The 24,279-nt window shown below is 37.3% G+C and overlaps 1 protein-coding gene, 1 long non-coding RNA gene, 1 other non-coding gene and 3 pseudogenes across 3 annotated transcripts; all 6 read right to left on the bottom strand.

The window, feature by feature from the left end:
* Window positions 1-63: 63 nt before the first annotated feature.
* LOC125589829 (60S ribosomal protein L32-1-like) lies at window positions 64-1,235 on the bottom strand. Its single transcript, XM_048762389.1, has 3 exons — window positions 1,076-1,235; window positions 405-586; window positions 64-328 (listed from the first exon to the last, which is right to left on the bottom strand). Exons 1-3 carry the CDS (start codon window positions 1,163-1,165, stop codon window positions 199-201), a joined length of 402 nt encoding a protein of 133 aa, XP_048618346.1. The 5' UTR covers window positions 1,166-1,235; the 3' UTR covers window positions 64-198.
* LOC125591007 lies at window positions 655-805 on the bottom strand. Its single transcript, XR_007326996.1, has one exon. It is a non-coding gene; the product is annotated as a small nucleolar RNA F1/F2/snoR5a (small nucleolar RNA).
* Window positions 1,236-10,425: 9,190 nt separating the features above from the next.
* Window positions 10,426-13,379, bottom strand: LOC125589827 (annotated as a pseudogene).
* Window positions 13,380-13,978: 599 nt separating this feature from the next.
* On the bottom strand, window positions 13,979-14,771 carry LOC125589826. Its single transcript, XR_007326010.1, has 2 exons — window positions 14,372-14,771; window positions 13,979-14,306 (listed from the first exon to the last, which is right to left on the bottom strand). It is a non-coding gene; the product is annotated as an uncharacterized LOC125589826 (long non-coding RNA).
* A 188-nt stretch (window positions 14,772-14,959) lies between these two features.
* On the bottom strand, window positions 14,960-16,565 carry LOC125590568 (annotated as a pseudogene).
* Window positions 16,566-19,163: 2,598 nt separating this feature from the next.
* LOC125590567 lies at window positions 19,164-23,945 on the bottom strand (annotated as a pseudogene).
* Between the last annotated feature and the right edge of the window lie 334 nt (window positions 23,946-24,279).

The raw sequence follows: 24,279 nt of genomic DNA, 5'->3' as shown, positions 1-24,279 counted from the left end.
TTAGTTACGATTCGCTAATAAGGAAAACCCGCTGTGTATAATACTTTGTCGAATGTACGAAAAGATTCTGAATTGGTCATATATTAAAACCAGAAACGACGATAAAAAAAAACATTCAGTAATCCGCATGGTGAAGTTATGATAAACTGAGAAATTGCCAATAATGACAGATAAAAGAAACATAGGGGCTTTCATCTATCACTCGTCTTCCTGGCTACGCAACCTAGCAAGCCTGTTGGTAACGACGATGTCAAGCTGGGAAGCTCTCTCCACGATGGCTTTCCTCTTCTTTGTTGATACATTGTGAGCAATCTCCGCACAGTAAGTCCTGCCAAGCCAAACATACCATTAGAATGCCGCATTAACAATAATATATCAGAGATGGTTTCGAGGAGAGTATGTACCTGTTGTGCATCATGAGTAACTCGAGATCAGCAGAGTTGTGAACAACGAACTTCTTGAAGCCGTTGGGGAGATAGTGACGGGTCTTCTTGTCAGAACCGTAACCAACATTGGGCATCAAGGTGACACCTTTGAACTTCCTCCTCACCCTGGAATCAATACCCTTTGGCCTCCTCCAGCTTTCCTGAACACAGTAACAAAACCCAAACAGCGTCAGATACAAAAAGAAACCATACATTGTTGGAGAATCTGAAATGTAAACAGGGTTAAAGTAACAGTAAGCTTATGGAACTAAAGCAAACTGTGTCGCAAGACCTGTAAGAGATTTTACTTTATGCCCTAGAAAAACGAAGTGACCAGAAACAATATTTAAATCCTAGCCACCAGATACCTAAGGGCATTATACGTATGCAAATGAAGATTGAAACTATAAAAAAAAAGCTCATCCTTTCAGCAAATTATTATTACTCAAACCAAGATCAATAGTCCAATCAATTCGAGAAAACAAACACAAATCGAACACTTATTATTAAGTATCGAAGCTAAAATTTCCGGAAGAACAAAGCTATCATCAATCTCAACAAAGCAACGTATAGCGATAATGTTTCACCTCGATTACCAGCTAGAAAGTTTAAAATGAGCTAGCAATGAAGGCGAACAAACAAGTTGGTACCTTGACGGTGATTCTGCGATCACTCTGGGGCCTGATGAATTTGGCAGACCTCTTCTTCACGACCTTCTTCGTTAGCAACGGGACCGCCATTTCTGCTCCTTGCGTAAGATCTCGAAGGCGTCTCTCCTCACTGCGCAAATAACATTTTATAGGTGGACGCTAGGGTTTCTGTCGCACATGATTTTGGGCTTAGGCCCACTTTCTAGCCCGTTTTAAACTGTAAGATACTAAAGAAAATTTGAATTTGGCTATCAGCCCAATATGTAGAGACTGTCTTCTCTCCTTTTACTAAATTAAAAATATCTAAATTAAATTGAAAAATTATAATTATCTCTTTCAGTATATTTCATATTCAATTTGATTTGTACAAATAATATAATTTTGGATTTGCACTTGATCTGTTAAAATAAGTTACCTACAGTTTCAAATACTTGCTAAAAATAGTGTATTTATAAATTACTTGTCTCATTTTATTATTTGTTACTTGCAAATTATATAATAATTACTTGTTAGTTATTGGTGATTGTAAATCCATTTTAACTATTTCAACTATGAACATAAAGCTGAAAAAAAACTTTTTCAGATAAGCTACAGAAATTTATTCATAATATTCTTTTTTTTAAAAACTTTTTCTATTTAAGTCAACTTGAAAAGAAAGGAGAACAATATTGGGCTTTTTGCAGAATTGACCTATAACTTAAAGTCAAACACAAAACTAACCTCCTTTTTTTTTGAAAATTGGTTTTGCCCTATTCACCCAACAAGTTCATATAATTTACGAAAATGCCATCAATTTTTTTTCTTTTTTTTCGAAAATGACATTTTTACTCTCACCCTCATCATCTTCAAGTAATTACAAGATTGTCATTGTCATCAATACCACAACCACCATGAACAACCAATTTGAAGCTCTTAATGCTCCCAAAATCGATTTACCCTTCTTCTTTTTCCATTCTTGTGAACTAAACACAACATATCTCTCACTTTCTCTCCACAATGAGCTAAAAAAACCCAAGATTTTGATTCTAATTTTTTTATGGTTCATAGAGTCATAGAAGCTAACGATTCTGGGTGGGTTACTTTCGTTTGTGATTCTGTGTGCTTGGAGAAGCCTTATGTATGCTAAGGAACTTATCTCACCAATTTAAGGTATGACATCGAGTTTTTTTCCAGATCTGTTCGTCAGACGACTTACTTGGGAAGTCGTCTGGCTGTAGACAACTTACCTGGAAGTCGTCTGGTCAACGCAGAGGTTATTTTTGCAATTGACTTTGAAATCTGTAACCTGAGACGACTGAAAGTTAAGTCGTTTGTTTTTGTTTGGTTTCAAAAAAATTTTCAAAGAACCTAGACGACTTACATTTCAGTCGTCATAGGTTAGTTTTGCATTTGACTGGATAATTTCAGAAGTTTGACTTCCCCAGACGACTTACATTTCAGTCGTCTGGCGAAAATTAAAATAATATTTTTTTAAAAGTAGACGACTTACAGTTAAGTCGTCATAGGTTAGTTTTGCAATTGAAAAAAAAACTTCAAAATTTAATTATACACAGACGACTTATATTCAGTCGTCCACGAGACGACTTACTTGTAAGTCGTCCAGGATTTTTTTCTGAGATTCTGGTCAAACCTCGTAAATCCTGGACGACTTACATTTCAGTCGTCTCGTGGACGACTGAATTATAAGTCGTCTGTATATAATTAAATCTTGAAGTTTTTTTTTCAATTGCAAAACTAACCTATGACGACTTAACTGTAAGTCGTCTACTTTTAAAAAAATATATTATTTTAATTTTCACTAGACGACTGAAATGTAAGTCGTCCAGAAAAGTCAAACTTCTGAAATATCCAGTCAAATGCAAAAAAACCTATGACGACTGAAATGTAAGTCGTCTAGCTTTTTGGAGTTTTTTTTTAGCCAAACAATAGTAGACGACTTATTTTTCAGTCGTCCGAAATAACAGATTTCAAAGTCAATTGCAAAAATAACCTCTGCGTTGACCAGACGACGTATAGTTTAGTCGTCTGGACAACTTAGATTGAAGTCGTTCGCGTCTTCTCCGCTAGTTTTTAAGTCTTCTACGTTAGTTTTTGAATAACTTGTATTTTTAAGAGTGATAAGTAACTTCAAGATATGTAAAACTCATATTTACAAATATGTTCTCTCCCTTAGTTTTACTAAATTTGACTAAGTTTTTCAACGCAAACTTATAATAAAATATGATATGCTTTGACTAGTTACTATTGTTTGTTTCCATCTCTTAAGTATTATTGTTATAGACAATAATGATGACTATTGTTATGAGTTGGAAGAAGGGTTAAAATGCTTCTTAAAATGTTGTATCAATATAAAGCTACCAACATTCTTGTTTATTAAGATGAGAAAAAGGCCATTGGAGTTTATTATTGCATATGAGAGATCCAAAGATAAGAAAAAGGCTACTGAAGTCTATTATTTCATTGATTTGTAAATGTGTAAACACATTGTTAGCACATTTAATACATCTTGGAAAACATTATTACTGATTTTACAAAAAATTCACAACTAAAAGAGTAGACATGCAATTCACAAAACAGACCACAAACAAAACTATTATAGATCATTCCTCTACAAAGACAAGCTTGGATTCCACTTGAGTAGACAAGACCACACGACTTTTAAGAAGTCCAGACGACTTCTAAGAAGTCCAGACGACTTCCAAGAAGTTCAGACGACTTTGTCAGAAGACTTTTAGGAAGTTCAGACGACTTCCAGACGACTTTACAGGAAGTCCAGACGACTTTGTCAGAGACTTCCAAGAAGTCCAGACGACTTCCAGACGACTAACAGGTAAGTCGTCCCAGAAGTCTTCCAGATCTGAAAAACCTGCATATTAAATCCAGATCTGAAAAACCTGCATATCAAAAACGTTCAAATGGCTTAAAAACAGAAAAAATGAGTGAAAGATTAGATAAATCTACCTTTACAGAACACACAAAAATACATATCTAAAATAATAGATCTACCTTTAAATTAGTGGAAGATGAGTACCATCTAATTAAAACCTGCAAAAAAGATAGATTAGTAAGAAAGACATGAGACAAAACTGGAAAATTCATATAAAGTTTGGTGTTTTCAAGTCAAAGAGATTAGAGTGGGTTTGGAGAGTTTTAGTTTGGAAAAAAGTAAGAACTTTATACAACAAGAAGTTACCAAATGAAGAAAATCAGACATAAGAACTTACCAAAACGCTCAGATCTATTATGAAAGGAGACTTCGTCAGAAGACTTCCATGAAGTTCAGACGACTTCCTAAGTCAGACGATCCGACTTTCCTGGAAGTCCAGACGACTTCCTGGAAGTCCAGACGACTTCCTGGAAGTCCAGACGACTTTGTCAGAAGACTTCCAAGAAGTCCAGACGACTTCCAGACGACTAACAGGTAAGTCGTCCAAGAAGTCTTCCAGATCTGAAAAACCTGCATATCAAATCCAGATCTGAAAAACCTGCATATCCAAAAACGTTCAAATGACTTAAAAATAGAGAAAATGAGTGGAAGATTAGATAAATCTACATTTATAGAACACACAAAAATACATATCTAAAATTAATAGATTACCTTTAAATTAGTGGAAGATGAGTACCATTTGATTAAAAACCTGCAAAAGAGATAGATTAGTAAGAAATACATGAGACAAAACTGAAAAATTCATATAAAGTTTTGTGTTTTCAAGTCAAAGAGATTAGAGAGAGGTTGGAGAGTTTTAGAATGATGAACATTACATTTTTGTTGCAGCCATTTGAGAGGAGGAGAGAAAATGTGTAAATTTTCTTTATATAGGGAGACAAAAAATCCAATTAGTTAAATATTTTTACTCAGACGACTTCCTGGACGACTTACATTTCAGTCGTCTGGTGAAGAAATTAAAACAGACGACTTACATGTAAGTCGTCCAGAAGAGTTTAATATTTTTAGCGGGAAATTAAATATTTTAGCGGGAAATTAAATATTTTTAGCGGGAAACTAAAATAGAAGACTTTCCAGACGACTTACAAGTAAGTCGTCTGGTTTAAATTATTTAAGCGGAAAAATATTTTTTTTAAAAAAATTTAGGCGGGAATATTTGGACGACTTACATGTAAGTCATCTGTTTTAATTTCTTCACCAGACGACTGAAATGTAAGTCGTCCGAGTAAATATTCAACAACGACTAAAATATACGTCGTCCGAGTAAATTATTCAACAGACGACTGAAATATAAGTCGTCCACACCCTAACATAACCCCTAAACTTAATTATCTAATTAAAGACTTCATAAAATCAAATCAAACTTGAAAAGTGTTTACTATACACAAAATAAACACATATAGGTGAAAACTAATTTTGAAAAAAACATTTTAGTTTTCCAAAATCTAACCTAACAATACATACAATACTACAACATATGTTTGCCAAACTCCTAAACCAAAGTATTTCATGATTCACTACTTCCACTTCATCTATCTTCAAAACAAATCAATTTTATCATATCTTAATTTATATCACTTAAAACTGTTTATAATTACTTGATTTTTATTTTTCACGCATCAAAATATTTTTTACAAGATTTATAAATTATTTTTAAAATAAACCGGTACCAGACGACTTACACTTCAGTCGTCCAGACGACTTCCAACATCTCAGACGACTCAGACGATTTACTAGGGCTATATTCGTAAAAATGGCTTCTGTTTTTTGTTTGGTCACAAGGGGCTGAGCTGTAATTTCACTAGGCTTTTAGGTTAGTTTTGCATTTGATTCAAGTTTGGGTATAAGTTTGGGGTTAAAATCAAGTTGTGGTTAGTTTTGGCAAAAACCCCAGCAATATTCATCCCATTGAAGTATATAAAAAAAAAGTATAAGAGCAATTCCAATGGTAGTATTTTACCATGAAGTTCTTAAGTTATATATTTGTATACGTATATATATTAAACAAGAGTATACTGAAATTTATTAAAACTCAACCAATAATATTCAATTTGGATATTGTTGGTTGGGTTTCCAGGAATTTTAATATACTTATATATACATATACAAAATATAATTAAGAATTCCATGATAAAATAATATCATTGGAGTTGCTCTAATATACTTCTACAAATATACCACTTATGTAGTTATGTTTTATTCACTTGTTGCATATCCCCATAGGCTAGAAAAAAAAACTGTTTGTGTAAAACCAAGTAACTAGCCATCAAATACTAAATAGTTACTTTTAATTTAACAGTAAGTACTCGACAAGCAGTTAGAACAAATATTTGATAGACGATTTTGTCAAAACAAATACCTAATTTTACGAATCAAGTAGGGACCTAGTAACAAAAACAGGGAAGATAACAAGTATTTGTGCCCGTTCTTAGGCTGATGGTTGTTCCGGTTTCTACTTCTTCTTCTTTTTTAATTTGATTGCTTAGTCAGCAAACCATCTTAATTTTATAATTTTATTTGATAAAAAGAACAGCTATTACATTTTGGCATGAACCCTTTCAAATAATATGCACTTTTGAGTTTATGTTCTTCCCTCTTAATCTAACGCTTTTGAGATGCATCATTTGTCAGGACTATAGAGGAAATATGTCAAATCCAAGAAATCTGATATATTGAGGGGATTTGTGGTTTTGAAAATTGGTTGCTTGTTAAGTGTTTAGTTACTTGGTCTCGAAGATAGACTACTCGATATAGAAACCTTTTTGTTATGAGTCCCTTGCTTTTTTTGATATTTATTATATCTGGATACTTAGACTTTTGACAATTGGTTACTTGATTAAGTGTTCAGTTACTTGGTCTTGAAGAAGACTACTCGAAATAGAAACTCTTTTGTTATGAGTCCTTTGCTTTCTTGATATTCATTATTGCTCGATGCTTAGACTTTTAATCCCCACTATTTGTATTCTATTAAAATATGGTCAATTATATACATAAGTTTCTGCTACAAAATAATTTCGCACACATATAATCACTTTCTTTCTTTATCACCCTTTTTTAATAACTATCAAACCTAATTACTATTAAACTTTTTATACGTGTTTTGTAAGTTTCATTCAGGTTACTAATTCGATACAAAAAAGTTTTGTTGAACCCTTGTATATCCTCACAAGATTTATCCATTTTATATATGAAAAAACTCCTTAAACATATCTCTTAACAATAAATTTTTATGATGCGCCAATATAAACTCCTTAAACATATCTCTTAACACACTTACACACATTGTATTTTCTTCTTATTAAAGCTCTAGAAAGTTAATTTTCTAAGTGTTTTGTCGATTTCGGAAAATAGGAATTCAAAATTATTGTTTAAATACTTATTTTCTTTATATTATGTATCATCATCAACAAAACTTCTAATAACATTTGTATCTCTTTAAAGATGATAAATCTTGTGAAGATATTATACGAAGTGCGCGTGAGCATGTATGCTCGCACATACTCTCCTTCATTGTAAACACCTAAATATAAGCTTTATTTGCCTTAAATTGGCATTATACTCTCAATGTTCCTAGATATTGTTTATGTTTACACCACTTGACTCATTAGTAATATCTTCTTGATTCTTTAATCTTTGTATACATCCAAGAGTTAAGAAGAAGAAGCCTAGTTTTTCACTAAACTTAGCCTAAAATTTATTGTGGGTAGATAGCTCTCTAGATTTTATTAATACACAATATTTGACATATTTTGCTCATAATCTTAGTCTTTAAAAACAATATTGTCTCTTCTTCAAATTCTACGCCCGAAGAACCTATAAAAGAACCAAAAGTCATAATAACAACAACAAAACCAAGTATAGCTCTTGAGAGAAATGGATGAAGAGAAGCCTCCACCACAAAGGTTACTCAGACAACATTAGGTTCTGTTACTACAACAACTATAGCTTGTCTCAGCCACGCTACACCTGCAAGAATTGTCGTCGACTCTTGACTCATGGTGGGACTTTAAGGACATATCAACTGGTGGAAGTGGCCGTAAAACCAACTGTCCAAGGATAGATCAACCATCTGTTCCTCAGGTTGTTCCTGTTGAGACCCAACAGGTTAATCATCACCAACCTTTTCGTGATCAAGAAGAAACCAACGATTTTCTTGGATCTACTGGTGGTTCTTCTCCTACTGTTACTACTATTGTTGGGAACCTTGTTGGATCCAGTGATCTGGTTGGTAATCCTTTGACTAACCAATAACAGTTACCGTGTAAATCAAGAGTATCCAAACAAGCCAAAACAGAGCTTCAACAACACCATGGGCATGAATCATAATGCTAGCACTCAGGGCCGTGCCTGACATTTGCATTAGTTAGGTTTCGAACGCAGGACGCCGAACATTTAAACTCAAATAACAGTTGCTCTCACCATCTCTACTACCTAAACATTTGAAAAATTGGCCCCAAAATTGGTTTTATATTGATCGGCCCTCAAGCAAATGCTTGATGGGTTTGTATCCAGGCCCGGCCCTGCTAGCACTAGTAGAAGCAGAGGAGAATAAGGCACTGAACACATGATAAAGAACAACAAAGTCAGAAACAAATGTGTGTTTCGATCCTTCTATCATGTGGAGAAGTATGGTCCTTAAATAATAACTGCTTTCCGTTTTCTCTTTTTTTCATAAGCTAATAATGTATTATGTGGTCTGATAGGTCTTATAAAAGTTTGCATTTTTGTTCCCAAGTTTAAGACATAAGTTGCTTGTCTTGTCTTATAATATAAATAACTAATCACCACCAGCTAGTAGGCCTGGACTTTTATCCGAGATCCGGATCGATCCGAGATTCGATCCGGATCCGATCCGAAAATCCGGATATCCGGAGGAGCCGAATCCGGATCCGGATAATAAAATGTTGGATCCGTCAAAGCCGGATCCGGATCCGGATATCTTGATTTTTTAGTCCAGATATCCGGATCCGTAAGTTTTATTAATAATTATTTCAAAAATAGTAATATCTATATAAAAAACTAACTTTATTTAATATATTTTCATTTTTATAATAGTATATGTAAATTTTATGTAAATTTTGTAATATTATACATAGAAATAATTAAAAACATTATATATTTATTATTTTAAATTATTTTAATATTTTATATATATTATTATTATTATTTTATTTATTTTAAGGATCCAAATCCGAATCCGGATATCCGCCGGATATTACAATTTTTAGAAGGATATCCGACACCCGGATATCCGAGAACCCCGGATCCGGATAAGGATAATAAAATTATGGATCCGCCGGATAAGGATCCGCCGGATAAGGATCCGGATCCGGATACCTTAAAATTACGTGGATATCCGATCCGTCTCAGGCCTACCAGCTAGATGTGTCTTGTGTACTTCATAACTGATAAGTAAGATATCTATGTGTTTTTAGGTTCATATATTGCTCTGTTTTAGTCTATTTTCTGCTTTTAAATTACGCCTAATTACATAATATGAGATGTGTTTGTACAAAAATGGTAATTAATCTACGGTTATGTCTAAATATTGAGCTTGTATTTTCTACTATCAATCTGGATTTCTACGGAAGATTGTTGTTCCCAGGGTCATAAAATTAAAATAAAGCAACGTGTGGTTCGGTTAGAGTACTTTTTACCATGAAAACAAAAAAGTAAAATCTGCCCTGGCTCGAACCGGGACCTCTAGTGCATGAGACTAGCTTGATAACTAACACACCACCTAGACTTTGATGCAGTTAGAGTTTTAACTATAGAACTCTTAGTTTCGTAAACCATTGTCTTTATCATGATAACATAATAACCGTTATATTGTGGCGTTAACCCTTTCAAAGTCTCTTTTGATAAAACAAATGAATAGAAAGTTACATACGAATATGTTTGAACAAGCCTAGCTAAAGTAACATGTAATACTGTTACACTCACGGCTGTTATGTATCCTAGTTTAGTTAAGCTCTGATTGTAAGGAACTTAAGTACGTGGTTCTGAGGTTTACGTGTAGGACAAGTTATTAATCCTACTTAGAATTATTACCTTGTAGGTTTGAAAAAAATTGTGTTTTTCCAGAGAAGAGATCTGGTAGAGAATGCTAGAGACTCGAGGGAAGATTTAGCTTACGGTTCAAATACATGGAGGGGAAGAAAACTATGCTCAAGTAGGTAAAGACAAAGCTAACGAAGGGGCGAGCAAAGCTACTTACTTATAAAGCTTACGAGAAGAAGAGAATGATAAAAACACAGCCTATGATGCAAAGGAAAAGGCTAAGGACGTCACATAATGGACTAAAGACAAAGGTAATTTAATACTAAGCTTTATGTATCTTGCTTAAAAACTCAGGCTTGTCCTGTCTGTCTTTGTAAAAACTTTTAGATGTAAGGATGAACAAAAAAAAAAAAAACTAAAGGAACAATATCATATACATGTTCTAAACTGTGATGTTCATCAAACAGATCTTAGCTGGTGATGAACACTCACCCAAGACTCCGTAAATATCGGAACGAAACTCAGACGAGTTCGGTTCTGTTGGTACGGACTCGACCCACTCTTTCTCAACCATCTGAACATGTGAGTTCATCTTCATCACAGCTTCAAACTCAATTTTGCCCTTCAATCTTTTCAGAAACTTCAGTGTGAATATCATTTCCAAGTTCTTGACTTCAGATTCTTCAGTCACCTGAATCCCAATCTCCGCTCCTTTTGCGCTCACGAATCCAACTAGCATCCGGTTGATGTGATGTGATCTTGTTTCAATGCTGTGTACCTATAACAGATGCCAAATTTGAAGGTGAAAGTCAGAGGGGAACAAACTTTTCTTGATATGAGCTGGATAATAATCTGATACCTGAAGATAATCGATTCCTAGGCTGGAAAGAGAGTCTGTGATTCCATGTGAAGCAAGGACGCTCAAGACTCCTCCGGAGCCAACAGGGGACTTGAGTATCTCCCATGGAGATTTCATCAAAATCTTGTGCTTTTTCGGTTCCTCTGGTGAGCTACACACTACGGGAAGTGTTTCTTCTTTGAGAAACCATACCTAGATATTAGTAAAATCATGAGCTTTGTTAGAATAGAATCTGATAAGCGAAAGGCAAAACTATCCTTGGAGGTAAAAGCTTCTTCACCTTTTCTGATTCAAATCCAAAATAATCATTTTCCTGAAAAAGGTTCCGCAGATCTTCAATGGCATGTTCAGGGGAAACTACAATGAGTGGCACACAAGCACGTTCGTCTTCCTGCTTGTAAACCCATCAGTTATCTGGCAAAAGCATAAAAAAATGACAAGACCAAAATTCATGATTTCTTATAATTACCTTTAAGAACCTCTGCTCATCGTCAAGTAGCGTCTGAAGGTATGAGACTGCACCACTCTCACCTTCCAGTTGTTCAGTCCCATGATCATTGAGAACCAAACAGATAGAAACTTTTCCCTCAGAGTACAGACTTTGCCCTTGTTGAAGGAAACTAAAGTTATCACCCACTTTCTCTTCACTTGCGTCAAAACCAAGGCATTCACGTGAAACATTTACAGTACATTCCGATTCTCTAGCTCTCAGCGCATTGAGTTCCTCAGTTACGTTCCATCTAGTTTCATCAAGATCCAAAATGAGAAAAAACAGACTTCTCGTAGTGGTTGTGATGTTTCTTCAAGAGTTATTTACCTCTTCTTGATGAATCCTCGATACTTTGCAAAGCTTTCTGAAGCAGAGTGGAGTTAACGTCAAGGATATGATCAGCAAGCAAACTCCTCTGAGACTTTCTCCGAACCTTAATCCATCGAACACATGCTTCTGCTCCAACTCACATAACTTCTTTTTAGCAGCAATGAGCCTCTTCTGCTGCTTTTTTCTTTCTTTCCACTCCTGAAATCACCAGAAACGTAAAGTTTGAAGAGAAAAAAGAAAGATCTTAACTAAAGGTTCAATATGAAAGAGTGCAGAAGAATATGCCACAAGCTGGCGTCTTTCTTTCTTGGATAGTTCATCAGCTCGCATGTTCACCTCCAGGAGTCCTTTGGGAGGAGTTATATACATCTCTCTTCTTTCTAAATCAACATCGGGAACAATAGCATCTACGAAAGGTATCCACACAAGCTGGTTCGTCTTTGCACTCCCGTTGCAGGCTTCCATGGATGAATCAAGCAAAACGTGTAGGAGATCATTTCCTCCATTGTCGAAAACATTAGCAACAGTTCCAACAAGTTGACCAGTCTCCTGTATTAATGCACGACTGATTTAGACTAAAGTATTATTACATTTTATGATATAAGAGGAGGCGAATCCAAATAACAACCTTGAGGAGAACTTTCACGCCTAGGAGATCACGACTGTAAAACTCTCCTTCGTCAAGTTCAGGACGATCATCTTCCTCAGCAAGAAGCGTTGCGCCAACGAGTTGTCTCACCTGAAGAAAACAAAATCATCTCACAAACTGTATCTTCTGAAGCTCTCTCATATGGTATCCATTTTACACACTGACCTGATCAACATCATCTAACCCTCGAAACTTGAGAATCCAACTCTTCTGCGCTGGATGAGGTCTGCCTTCCACTAACTCAACCTCATCAATCTTATCTTGTCCCATCAACTGTTGTTTTAGCCATTCTACCAGGCTAATGACATCAAAGGAAAGGTAAATGTCAAAGAGAATGAGGATGAAATAACAACTCAAACTTAGTTTTTTCTCTTCTGTTGTAAACAATTTTACCTTAGAGAAACGTAAATCAGGAAAATCAGTGTTTGGTTTGATGCAAATCTCCCCTTGGAGGCCATGTACACCAGACAAGAACCCGACTTCAACCAAGTCCAGCTTACTGTCACTACTGGTTTCCACTGCTTCCTCAGTAGCTGAGAGATAAAAGACCACATAGAACAAATCAAATCAACACTACAATCAATTCAATAATCCAGTTGCCAATAAGCTTTAAAAATAAATCAAAATTGGTTAGTGGAACCAAGCAAAAGAAAATAAAAATTATTCGATAATCAAGTTGCTAAAGATTTATTTTTTAAGCCAAAATTTTAAAGAAACGTAAGTACCGGTGCTACGAACGGTGAAGCTACATCTTCCACCAGCCCCCACGAGGCTGAAGTGACAAGGAGCACGAGTCGAAGCGGACACGGGACGAGATAGTTCGAAGGTCTGGAAATGAAGGGAAGTGTTGTTGGGGTTGAATAGTTGAACTGGTGGGAAAGTGATTGGTGTCGAGGAACAGAGAAGCGCACAAGCTCTCAGCATCTTCTCTTCTTCCTAACACTTCTGTTGCAATGGTGCGTGTGGATGGATAATGACCAAATTATTATCTCTGGTGAAAGACTCTGAGCTACTCAGAGTGTTTCAGCTGTCGTATCAGTTCTTTTGTTTTTGTCGACGTCGTATCAGTTCTAAACCACGGATTTTTTTCAAATGTCTTTTAAATTAGATAGGACCGCGGTCCGTCTGAGAATCACTCTTCTTGTGACCGTCCGATTTACATCATAACCCGAGTTCTAATTTTAACCGTTAAAGTCGAGCAAATACCGTAGAAGAACCGGTTGACATAGAACCACGAGATTATAAAATGTCTTTTAGATTTGGAAGCGTATGTAGTTGTTGGACTATAGATTATAACTGTACAATGGTTTTCACAGTGTTTACTATAGAATGATTGACAAAAAGTTTCTCTGCAAAAGATGTGGAATGTTTACTATACGACGAGAATAAAATGTCTAAAGACTGATGAAATCTCTTGTCACGGATTATACAATTCCAACTGTTAAAAATATTACTTCAATGGGCAAACAGAGAGCCTGAGATTGGTTTTTAGCAGAGCTCTGCTTCCTGGGATATTCACTCACTCGGACGACATCACAGATCAAACACACTAATGAACTTAAAACCAATCACACAGCACACACATGGAGAACAAAACAAGCAACCCTCAGAAACTGATCAACAAACACTACTGGAACTGAGATAATACATATTATTGATCATCTGCGAATGTGAGTGTATTATATAAGTCTTATTATCTACATGAAACAGAAGACAGGAACACGTTTGGACTGAGTTAACAGACTGGGAAACAGCTTTTAGTATAAAGATTACATTGGCTTCAGCTAAGGCAAACCAAAAGATTAGATATAGAGGGAAACAAAAGGCCAGAAGTAAAGGAAGCTGTTAGAGAGAAAAACAATTGACAAGTAAAAAACGGATGTAACATAACTTACTCAGTCATTTCCTTAAAGCGTATAATATAGTTAGAGTTGGTTACTTCGTTCGATGATAGATCTGCACATCAGGCATGCAAAATCATGAAAACTTTTACGAGGATACAAGACTATATACATATATACCATGGAGTTGAATCGATCATGGCATTTTCAGTATTCTCCCACCTCGAAGTATGATTCTAATCTGAATTTTGCAACGGCCAGAGGCGCAAAAGTGTAATAACTTTGCTTAAAACCTTTAAAATAAACCATACAAGCTCAACTTCTGCATTATTAGCATAGCATTCTCCGTGTTTATATTACTGGTAAAAGGCAACTAAAAAGGTTTAACTATCAGTATAAGAGAAAGACATGAACGCAACTGGTGTTAACTTCCAAAATGATTTCACTCAATAAGAACTCATTTATACACATCCATTATCTCAGCTTAAACCAACTGTACATTTGTAACAATCTGCAAGATCTATCTCGGCAGAGAAGAACCATTAACAGAATAGGATTTAAGCCCACAACTAGTTCTTCTATTCAGCAGAAGGTATACTTACTCTCAAAAAGCGAGCAAGCAAGGAGAATACTTACTCTTCACTAGATCACTAGGAGAGAGAGCTTATTCTCTGTTGACTTAACCTAACTACAACAGAGCCTAAAAGAGGTGAAGAAACTAAAAATTAAGGGCCATTTTATGACTAAAATTCAAACCAAGGAGAGAAATCAGAATCTGCACTCGATGTATATAGACAAAAAAGAGAAGGAAGCTCTTATTCCTCTTTTACCAAATCTCCTGCCAATGATAGCGGCCGAACAATCATCAGCAACAGCCAAAGTCTCTAGGAGGAGGGAGAGTAGTAGTAATCAAACCATCATCAGTTGGATCATCATACCAACTTTTGATAGGGATCCCGTTATTTATTTGCAACCTGTACACCTGAAAACAAATAGAAAGACAAAGAGTTAGATGGTCAGGTCAACAGGGAAAACTTTGAGTGTCTATAACGCTTTAGATTTGTGATGTGATATGAAGTTGATGAATGTGCCTTTTCATAAAATGAACAGTGTTCTTAGTAAGAGTGCATGATAAGCATAAAGAAACACCAGACATGAATGAAAATAGTCAATATCCATGGCCGATCTCCAGATGACGTACCTGCGGACAGTTGTCAATTATAGCCACTTTGGCCAAATCAAGACCCAGAACAGTTTAATCCTTGGTGTGTAAATTCCTTCCGAAAGAATGCACGAGTCTCGATAAAAGCGCTGCGATATGAACTTTCCATCTGGGTCCAATATATCTAGAAGTTGTGAAGCATAGATGCTGTGGCTAGCCGTGAAGATAACGACATGGAACAGTTCGACTACCCTCTCCAAGAACTTGTACAGGTGTGGCCTTTGCTTCACATAGACCGTGTTCTCTTGCATATTGAAGAAGACTCTAAAGGAAAAATCCGCACCACTGCACGATTCCAGAGTCGAATGGACCAAAGTTTCTGCATTTGAGAAAGAAAAGATATTTGGTAAGTTGAGTAGAACATCAACCTATAGTGGGCTAAGAGAAACGGTAAAAAATTCAACATTACAAAATCAATATAATGCTGCACTATATTTCTTACTCAATACACAAAATTGTAAAGGGTGATACCAAATTTAGAATTTGAATCATATAACCAATCTATACGAAGAAATAAGTCAAACTCATTCAGTTTCCAATATAAGTCAATATAGGACACAAGTTCAAGGAACAGCTGTTATAACGAATGAGCTCATTATAAGGACTACCATGAAAGGTCAAGTCAAACTCAAATCATAATCAAATAAGAAGACATACCATCCAAATCAAGGACAAGGGTCACATCCTTCTTTCTTAGGGTATCCCTAGGCCAATAGCTGGATACACGTCCGATAGTTCCGGCTGATTTTTTATAATAGCTGAGGATCAAAATCATCAGCTTGTTCAGATTCAGCAATATCCTCCGGTTGCATGTTGTGTGATCTTGTCCGGTTGAACGCCAGAAAGAAGTCATGGTTATCGAGAGTAATCCTGTTGTCAGCATCTGACTTGACATCATCTGTGTTGGCTGCTCCATCTTCCAAGTAAGGCAGTAACATGTACTGCTCTGGGAATATGAAATGAGGCAAGGGGTTATCTCGGTGAAAGCATCATTGTTTCCACTCTCATCAAACGGCAAGCTCGCAATTAAAACGTCAGATATAAAGAAATCAGAAACGTTGCACGTCTGGTTGTCAAAGCAAATCTTGTTGCTGCTCTCGTCGCCTCCCCACCTGGGAATTTCCAGTGCACAGAGTTTCCTGCCGTAACGTAAAGGGACAATTATTGAGGGTTTGTATGACACAAAAACATAAATTGTGTTGTATTGTCATCCAGTAGATTAAAAGTGCAAAAATTTACATAGATCTGAAACAGCTACTCTGCACGATCAGCTCCATCGAGTTCATCATCTCAGAACAAGGGAATGCTAGAAATATTGTATCAGACAGTTGAGAGATATGATTGCAAGCCATCTCCTGCACAAGAATGAACAGCAAGTGTTTAGTACTCTAGAATCATGTGAAAGTCAAAAGGTTATAAAGGAAATGCGAGCTACATATATCAACATACATAGCATTTTGCGACTGATTCAGAAGATAGCATCAACGAGAAGATGCAAACGCCTGACTAGACTGAAACTGAGAGTTGTGTCTGTTGTCAACAAGCATTTCAGGGGCTCGTTGGTTTTATAACATCCAGACCGCAAAAAGTATCCGATACCTGATAGAAAACAGGGGACAACGACACATCACAGAGACCCAACCGTGAACCCACAATAAATTCAATTATGTTCATTGTACTAATGGAGAAAGTTGAGAGCTTTAAATTGACAGGTTTTCAACCAATGAAATGTTGCTTGTTTAGCTTCGTCTTGGCAAGGCATTATTTCAGCTTTCTTAGTTCAAGCTGTGGTTGTCTGATGCCCTTTTTTCTCAAAGTGCCCTGAGCTACTTTTGTGGGAAAACCTTTATTCTTTGCTTCTTCTCCCCCCCCGCTAGAGGATGTTCCACCTACATTTCTATTATACGTTGGTTATTTGGTTTCTCACTCTTTCTTCTTCGTTAGAGACTTTCGACTTACCACAGAGGCTTTTTGTCTTGTTTTGCTCTTCATGTAAACTCCCCTATATGGCTTTGTCAGAATATAGGACCCTCTGAGAAACGTTTATTCGGTTTGATTCAAAGAATCGTGGTTTTTTAAAACAGAAGAATAGGGCAGAAGAGGAAAGAAAAAGAAGGAAGGAAAAAGAAAAAGAAAAGAAAAGAAAAAGAAGAAGAAGAAGGGGGAAGAAGCAAAAGAAAAAAACTCGGGTGAAGGAAGGGGAAAGAAGAGAAAAGAAAAACGAAGAACGCTTGAGGGGGGCAAGGAAGGGCTTTTACTGAAAGGATCAAAGCCTTATCTCTGAAAAACTATAATATTTGTGCTGCATTTAAAACTAATTAAATCATAAAAAAAAAAAATAAAAAAAAACAAAAAAAAAGACGAGAACCACGAGACATTCAATCAATCATTGAAGTGATAAGCAAACCCCAAGATCCCCCAAAAAAAAAAGGAAATTCTTTAACAAAATATCAAACGGAGCATTGAAATGAAATGGAATCATAGACAGAAGGAAAACCGAAAGAAGACAAAAAAAAAAACCAAAAAGTAAACGTATCAGAAGACAGAAAACCCAGAATCTGTACAACGAAGAGAAAAACACTAAATGGTCAACAATAGGTTCAAAAATATTAAGCTAATCAATCAGAGAAACAAAAGAAACAAAAACTCAAACTAAAGCTGGGTAGCTCGAACTACTAATAATACAAGTACAATTCCAACTACAATCAGACAGAATCAGAGAGAACAGTTACATCGAAAAATCAAGTACATCATAAGCTAAAACTCGAAATAGCGAATATAGCAAAAAGTTTCAAAAACAATTTCAAGACCGTAGAACAATTAGAAAAAATTAACATCAATCAGTAGACCAGAATTAATCTTCAGAACAAGTAATCATTGAAACAACAAATCAGCTCAATTATAAACAACACTTCCACCACACAGCACAATTCAACAGAAAATTAAAAGAATTCTCTATTAATCAGCTTTACTATAAAAGGGCGGTCAATAGAACAGAGAACAGAAAAAACCAGCCGTCAGTGAAAGAATCAAAACAAATTAAAAACCCATTTAGCACAATAATTAAGGAAATCTTCCAGAAAACCCAATAAAAGGCGGATTTTGCTTAAAAGGAAGGTCTCAAACAAACGTCGTGGATGAATGAAAAGCAAACAACCACATAATTAAGAAATCGAAAAGTCAAAACAACACAAAAAAAAAAAGTTAAAGCTTGAAAAAAAAGCAAAAAGAAACATACACAGAGGAAAAGGAAAGGGAGGGATCGAAATTTGGAGAAGGCAAACGTACAGGACGGAAGGGATCTGAAGACCGACCTCTGAGAGAGAGAGAGAGAGCTTTCTGTTCTTCTTCTTCTTTTTTGTTTTTTTTTTTTTAATTGATTGTGGTCTCTTTCTCTACTACTTGAGGAGGGGTCTCTCTCTCTCTCTCTGGGTTTCTTTCTCTCTCTCTCGCAAAACTTCCACGAACGGTCAATACTGACTTATGACGGCTCCTGTTGGATCCAATCGACGGCTACGAATTGTTCCTTTGGTGGGCGCTTCTATTCCAATACAAACTCAACACGTGTCTAGTATTACCCCAGCTGGAATACTCTCACACGTATTTGACGCGTGTCCAAGCCCTCCAACTTTTAATAACTTTCGGTTTAAGATTCCTTCTACATTTTAAAATTTACGGAAATGTACTACAAATATTAAATGAAAAGTATACTTTAAAAATTTTAAATACACACACAATGAACTGCAACAATTAAAGACTTTCATGAAACTCATATGGAGGTGATGGAAGTGTCAGAGAGTGTTCTACTTCACGTCCTCCAGATTCTCCAATCTACAAGAATATCATATAGTATATATTAGTAATCTCTTAAGGTGATAACAAAAGATGTACAGTTCGAAGCCAACCTTTTGAACGTCGCTGGCCCTTGCGGAGACTTGTGGCACAGAGGAGGGTCTCTGTTCATCGCCTTTGCTTCTCCTTGCAACTGTGGTTGTTGTTGAATATAGAGATGATATGTTGCTGTTGCTGTTGCTGTTGCCATTGTTGCTGCTTGTTGAAACCACTTTGTTGTTGGTGTTGTTGCTGGAACAGAATTTGCCGTTGATTTTGTGGTTCATGGCTCTGTGCTGTGTATTGAATTGCTCCACTTGTGAGACTGAGTGTGGGTGCTGAGTTCCAGCTTGAGCTTGATACTGTTTGAGACGAGATTCGGATCTAGTTCGGGTGAGGATTCTGATATGGTTGTGGTTGTTCAGACACGAGCTGTGACTGTGTTGTTGTTGTTGGTAGTAGTAATTGTAATAGTAATATTGTTGCCACATCTGGTTATAAGCTTCGTTGCTCTGCACCTGACCTTCTAGTTGGTCGTTACTTTGCACTGGATGCTGAGGAGGAACCTGAGACTGAGGATAAGCAAAGGATGGTTGAACCTGAGCTGCGGAGGCTTGATATTGGTTCTGCGGAATCTGTGAGAATGAGCTTTGCACTGCTGCTGGATTGTCAGAAGAGGCTACACTCATGTGCTGTCCAGGGGTCTGGGCTTGAGGGTAAGCATTGGATGGGTTGAACCATGGGGTATGCAGAGCACTGACACTGGGTTTGCAGACTCTGTGAGATTGGGCGATTGTCTCGAGGCGCAACAGCCATCTGCTGGCTAAAACCCCCACGGCCAGTGTGTGACTGAAGAATATGACATCTGGGGAGGTCTCTCTTGTGAGCGAGGGTTTGGGATCTCTATGATTCTGGTTAAAATCTCTTCTCTGGAACCTGTTTCGACTAGCTTGCCTAATAAATTCTTGGTTTTGGTGACTTTGGGGACTTCTAAAGCCACTGGGTTGGATCTCTATAGCATCAGATTTCACAGTATCTGCTGAGCTGGAAGAGAAGTGAGCTTGTTTAGCGACAAAACCAGGTTCTGGCGTGGCTTGTATTGGTAGGCTTACTTCGCGAGAGCGTTCACCATCTTCATCCGACTTTAGTCCCGTAGACAGATCACTTGTGACTCGCAGAGTTTCTCCCTATCTGCAACACTATTGGTTCCTTCAACGTGAGACTCCATATTAGGCTCGGTGTTTATATAGTCAGACAGCACAGCATCAGAGTTCAGAGGCAAGTCTTCTTTTCTTCTAGTGGCGAAACAACTTTGCTGCCAGTGCCTTGTTTGTTGATAGGTCCTGATTCAAGCACTCACGAGTCTTTTCTCTTCGTTGAATCAACTCTCTGAGTGAATTCCCCAAAGGACGGGACTCATGCAACTTCGCTTTGGCAGAATGTGGGAATGTGGGAATAATTTAATGTGTCGACCCAAAGCCTTCCTCACATCATGTATGGTTCCAGAGAGGTCAATAAACTGCTTAAAAAGAGAGAGAGAGAGAGAGAGAGAGAGAGAGAGAGGAGAGAGAGAGAGAGAGAGAGAGAGAGAGAGAGAGAGAGAGAGAGAGAGGGGAGAGAGGGAGAGAGGAGAGGGAGAGAGGAGAGAGGGGAGGGAGAGAGGGAGAGAGAGAGAGAGGGAGAGAGAGAGAGAGAGGGAGGGAGGGAGGGAGAGGGAGGGGAGGGAGGGGGGGGAGGGAGGGGGAGGGGGAGGGGGGAGGGAGAGGAGGGAGAGGGGGGAGGGGGAGGAGGGAGGGGGGGAGGGGAGGGAGAGGGAGAGGGGGAGGGAGGAGAGGGGGAGAGGGGAGGGAGAGGGGGAGAGGGAGAGGGAGAGGGCGAGGGAGAGGGAGGAGGGAGAGAGGGAGAGAGGGAGAGAGGAGAGAGAGGGAGAGAGAGGAGAGAGAGAGAGAGAGAGGAGAGAGAGAGAGAGAGATTACTAAGTATCAAACACATTCAATGCAATCAAGATATTGAAAGAAAACGAAACAGAAAAAGCCACAAACAAGAAATACCTCCATGTATAAATTTGATATGTTCTCCTTGTCCTCTGCGCTAAGACCGCCGGAGGAATCAGCCTGATGAGATATTTCTTTATCTATGATAGGATCTAACAAATCTATTTGTCGAGACCCTCCATGCATCATCATGAGTCTTATAAGCTCCTGTTAGCAAAAAGATTAACAGAGATTGAACCTTCAAAATGTTAATATATGCTAGAGAGGAGACTTATAATTCCAAATGGGATAGAAACTTCAGTCATAAACACACGTTACATACCTCTAGAAGTAATTTGCAGTGAGGAACTTTCTCATTGCCCTCTATCAGAATCTGAGCTGCCTCATCAGCACTGTTTGTTATCTAAGAATAAAGCAAGTCCTCAGATTAAGAAACCTTCGAAAATGTGCAATGCATTGAAGGTAAGGTAACGTAGTGACCCAAACAGTCCCCAGAACTCTATATTATGACATTTTAGTGACAGGTGATTGAAGCTATAAATCTTCATGGGTCAAAACATTACTTACCATGTACTTGAGACGAGAAAATTGAACATACAACAGTGCGGTGGTTTCTACGTTTTCTTTTCCAACGAGTGATTTCTTCAGAGCCTCTCTGTATGTAGTAACAGCCGCTTCAAAATTCCCCTACATGGAACACCAAATAATTAGCTACTCTCTAAATCACCAAAACTAAAAGGAACCGAGTAGTGTAGGTCCATACCAGACGCTTCTCCATGTTAGCTTCTTCGCCACATTTTCAACAAAACCAACACCAAGCTCCTCGCCACATCGGGACAGAGCAACAGAAGCGGCAGATGCATCTCCAACGTGTTCCTTGAACCGTGCATTAAATAGATGGATAGCAGATTCATTCTACAATAAACATACAAGGGCGTCAAGTGTATGTAAGGTCCTAGTGGTTCATCTTCCTTCTGATACACAACAGCAATTGTAATCACATATACCTTGACAAAGTTTGTGATGCTCGAGCCAATGCAAAGTTTGCTAGCTCCCTTCCACCATTGCTTTCAACAAAGTCCACATAGCGGAACCAGAACTCAGTGTAATTAGCGCATGGTATTAAGCATCTCATAAAGCTTAATAGCCTGCAATTTAGAAATTAAAAAAGTTTTAAAAATATAAACAAGAAAGGAGTAAAAGCTAACCAGAAGTACCCAATCAAAGTCTCCATATGTTTCTGCAAAGCTCAGATACTTATGCCAATTGTCAAGCTGATTAGTGTCCAACGGCTTCACATGAAAATAAGGCCTGCGGATTTGTGTCTCAAAGCAACTTATTTTTTCCTTCAGTTGCTCTGAATCTTGATAGAACTGTTCCCCAATTGACAAGTACGCATGCAATGCTTTTGCCACAGCGAAGCTAGAGGAAGGACCCATAAAGTCTCTGATAACAACAGAGATCTCCTCATCACTGTGAGGCGTAGGGACCAAATCTTCTTCCATAGGGTCTGAAGAAAGGTCTCCGTTAACATCTATTCTACATTTAATCTTTTCTTTCAAAGAAGCTGCAATCTTTCTGAAGCTGTAAAAAAGTAGAACTTAAGCCACAGAAACTCAGAGTAACAGAACATCATGAGTATCATTATAGAACAACTGTAAAAGTACATACTTCTTGTAATAGAAATGCAAATTTTTGGATGGATATCTCAGGGTCCGGATATATACATGTGCCAGTGAACTCCATTGCTTCTTACCCAAGAGAAACTCTATGTATTGTCCCAGAGAGCGCAGCAAGAATAATCTTTCCCAACAAATGAGAGTCCCCTCTCAAATAATCTGCCAGGATATGTTTATGTAATCAGTTCCAGAAATAAACCTTTTTGTTGAAATCAATAGATTGAGGAAATTGAACGAAACTAGCAGTCTATCGTCAACTAAGATGAACAATTTTCAGCCAAATGCTCTACTACATAGAGAAAAATTGCAATGATAAGTAAGCTTGTATTGGTTACTTAATGAAGAAACACAAAGCCTACCAATAAAATTAAGATATACCTACAAACATCATGAGGATCTTCATAGGCAGCAACAGCAAAAGTGCAATAGTCGAGCCATACATCTAGAGAATAAGTAGCTGCTTGTATTGCTCGTTCGAAAACGTCAACAGCATCGTCTAGAGTGCATAACTGTATCTTATGGTAAGCATACTTCCTCCAATAGCCATGGCACAAGGGAAACTCTAACAAGAAAGCATCGTAAACTAAACACAGCTTCTCAATATCATCCTACAATACCAAGAAAGCGTCGGAAACTCAGAGATATAAGGTACTGTTAAACGGAATGTAACGCAACGGACTTACTGGGAACGAAGTCTCTACTTCGGAGATTAACAAAGTCCAATCATCAAAATCAAGACTTCCACTTGAAAACGATTCCTTTAGCCAATCGTTATCAAGGAAATCTGCAGATGAAACTCAATGAGGTGACTTATTGAAATCTGCAATAGGGAGAGAGAGAGAGAGAGGAAGATGATTAGGGTTTACCAGTAGAGCCGTCTGATTCTGGAGGCGGAGACGTTGGTTTCATGCCGGAGACGGCGGTGCTAACCTCCGTAGTCACCATTGAACGACACGACTTTAGTTTTAGTTTTTGTTTCACGGCCAGGGATTTCAATTTGACTCCAGTTATTATTAATTAGTCCTTGATGTATCTAATAAATCAATTCACGCATGTAATGTTTTCTTTGTATTGAACACACCCATATTTGGTGGTAGCTGCGTTTCAATGTTTCTTCATGAATGCGATCATCATTTACTAATAAATGGTTACAGTTTCCCAGAGACTTAATTTGCAACCAAGATGTTTATTTTCTTTTGACAAGCCCTTACAATTATGCCAGCAGTATCTATACGTATTTGCAAATATTCCTTGTGTTTTATGTATTATATTTAAAAGTATTACTAGGTTGAGGCATGCGCGTAGGGTGAGTTTACGTTAACATACAATTACAAACAATTTAATGTTCATATATTAAAAACG

Source organism: Brassica napus, chromosome C7 (genome assembly GCF_020379485.1).
Source record: "Brassica napus cultivar Da-Ae chromosome C7, Da-Ae, whole genome shotgun sequence".
Lineage (NCBI taxonomy): Eukaryota > Viridiplantae > Streptophyta > Magnoliopsida > Brassicales > Brassicaceae > Brassica > Brassica napus.
The sequence above is the reverse complement of the archived record's forward strand: the minus strand, read 5'-3'. Positions and strand labels throughout refer to the sequence as shown.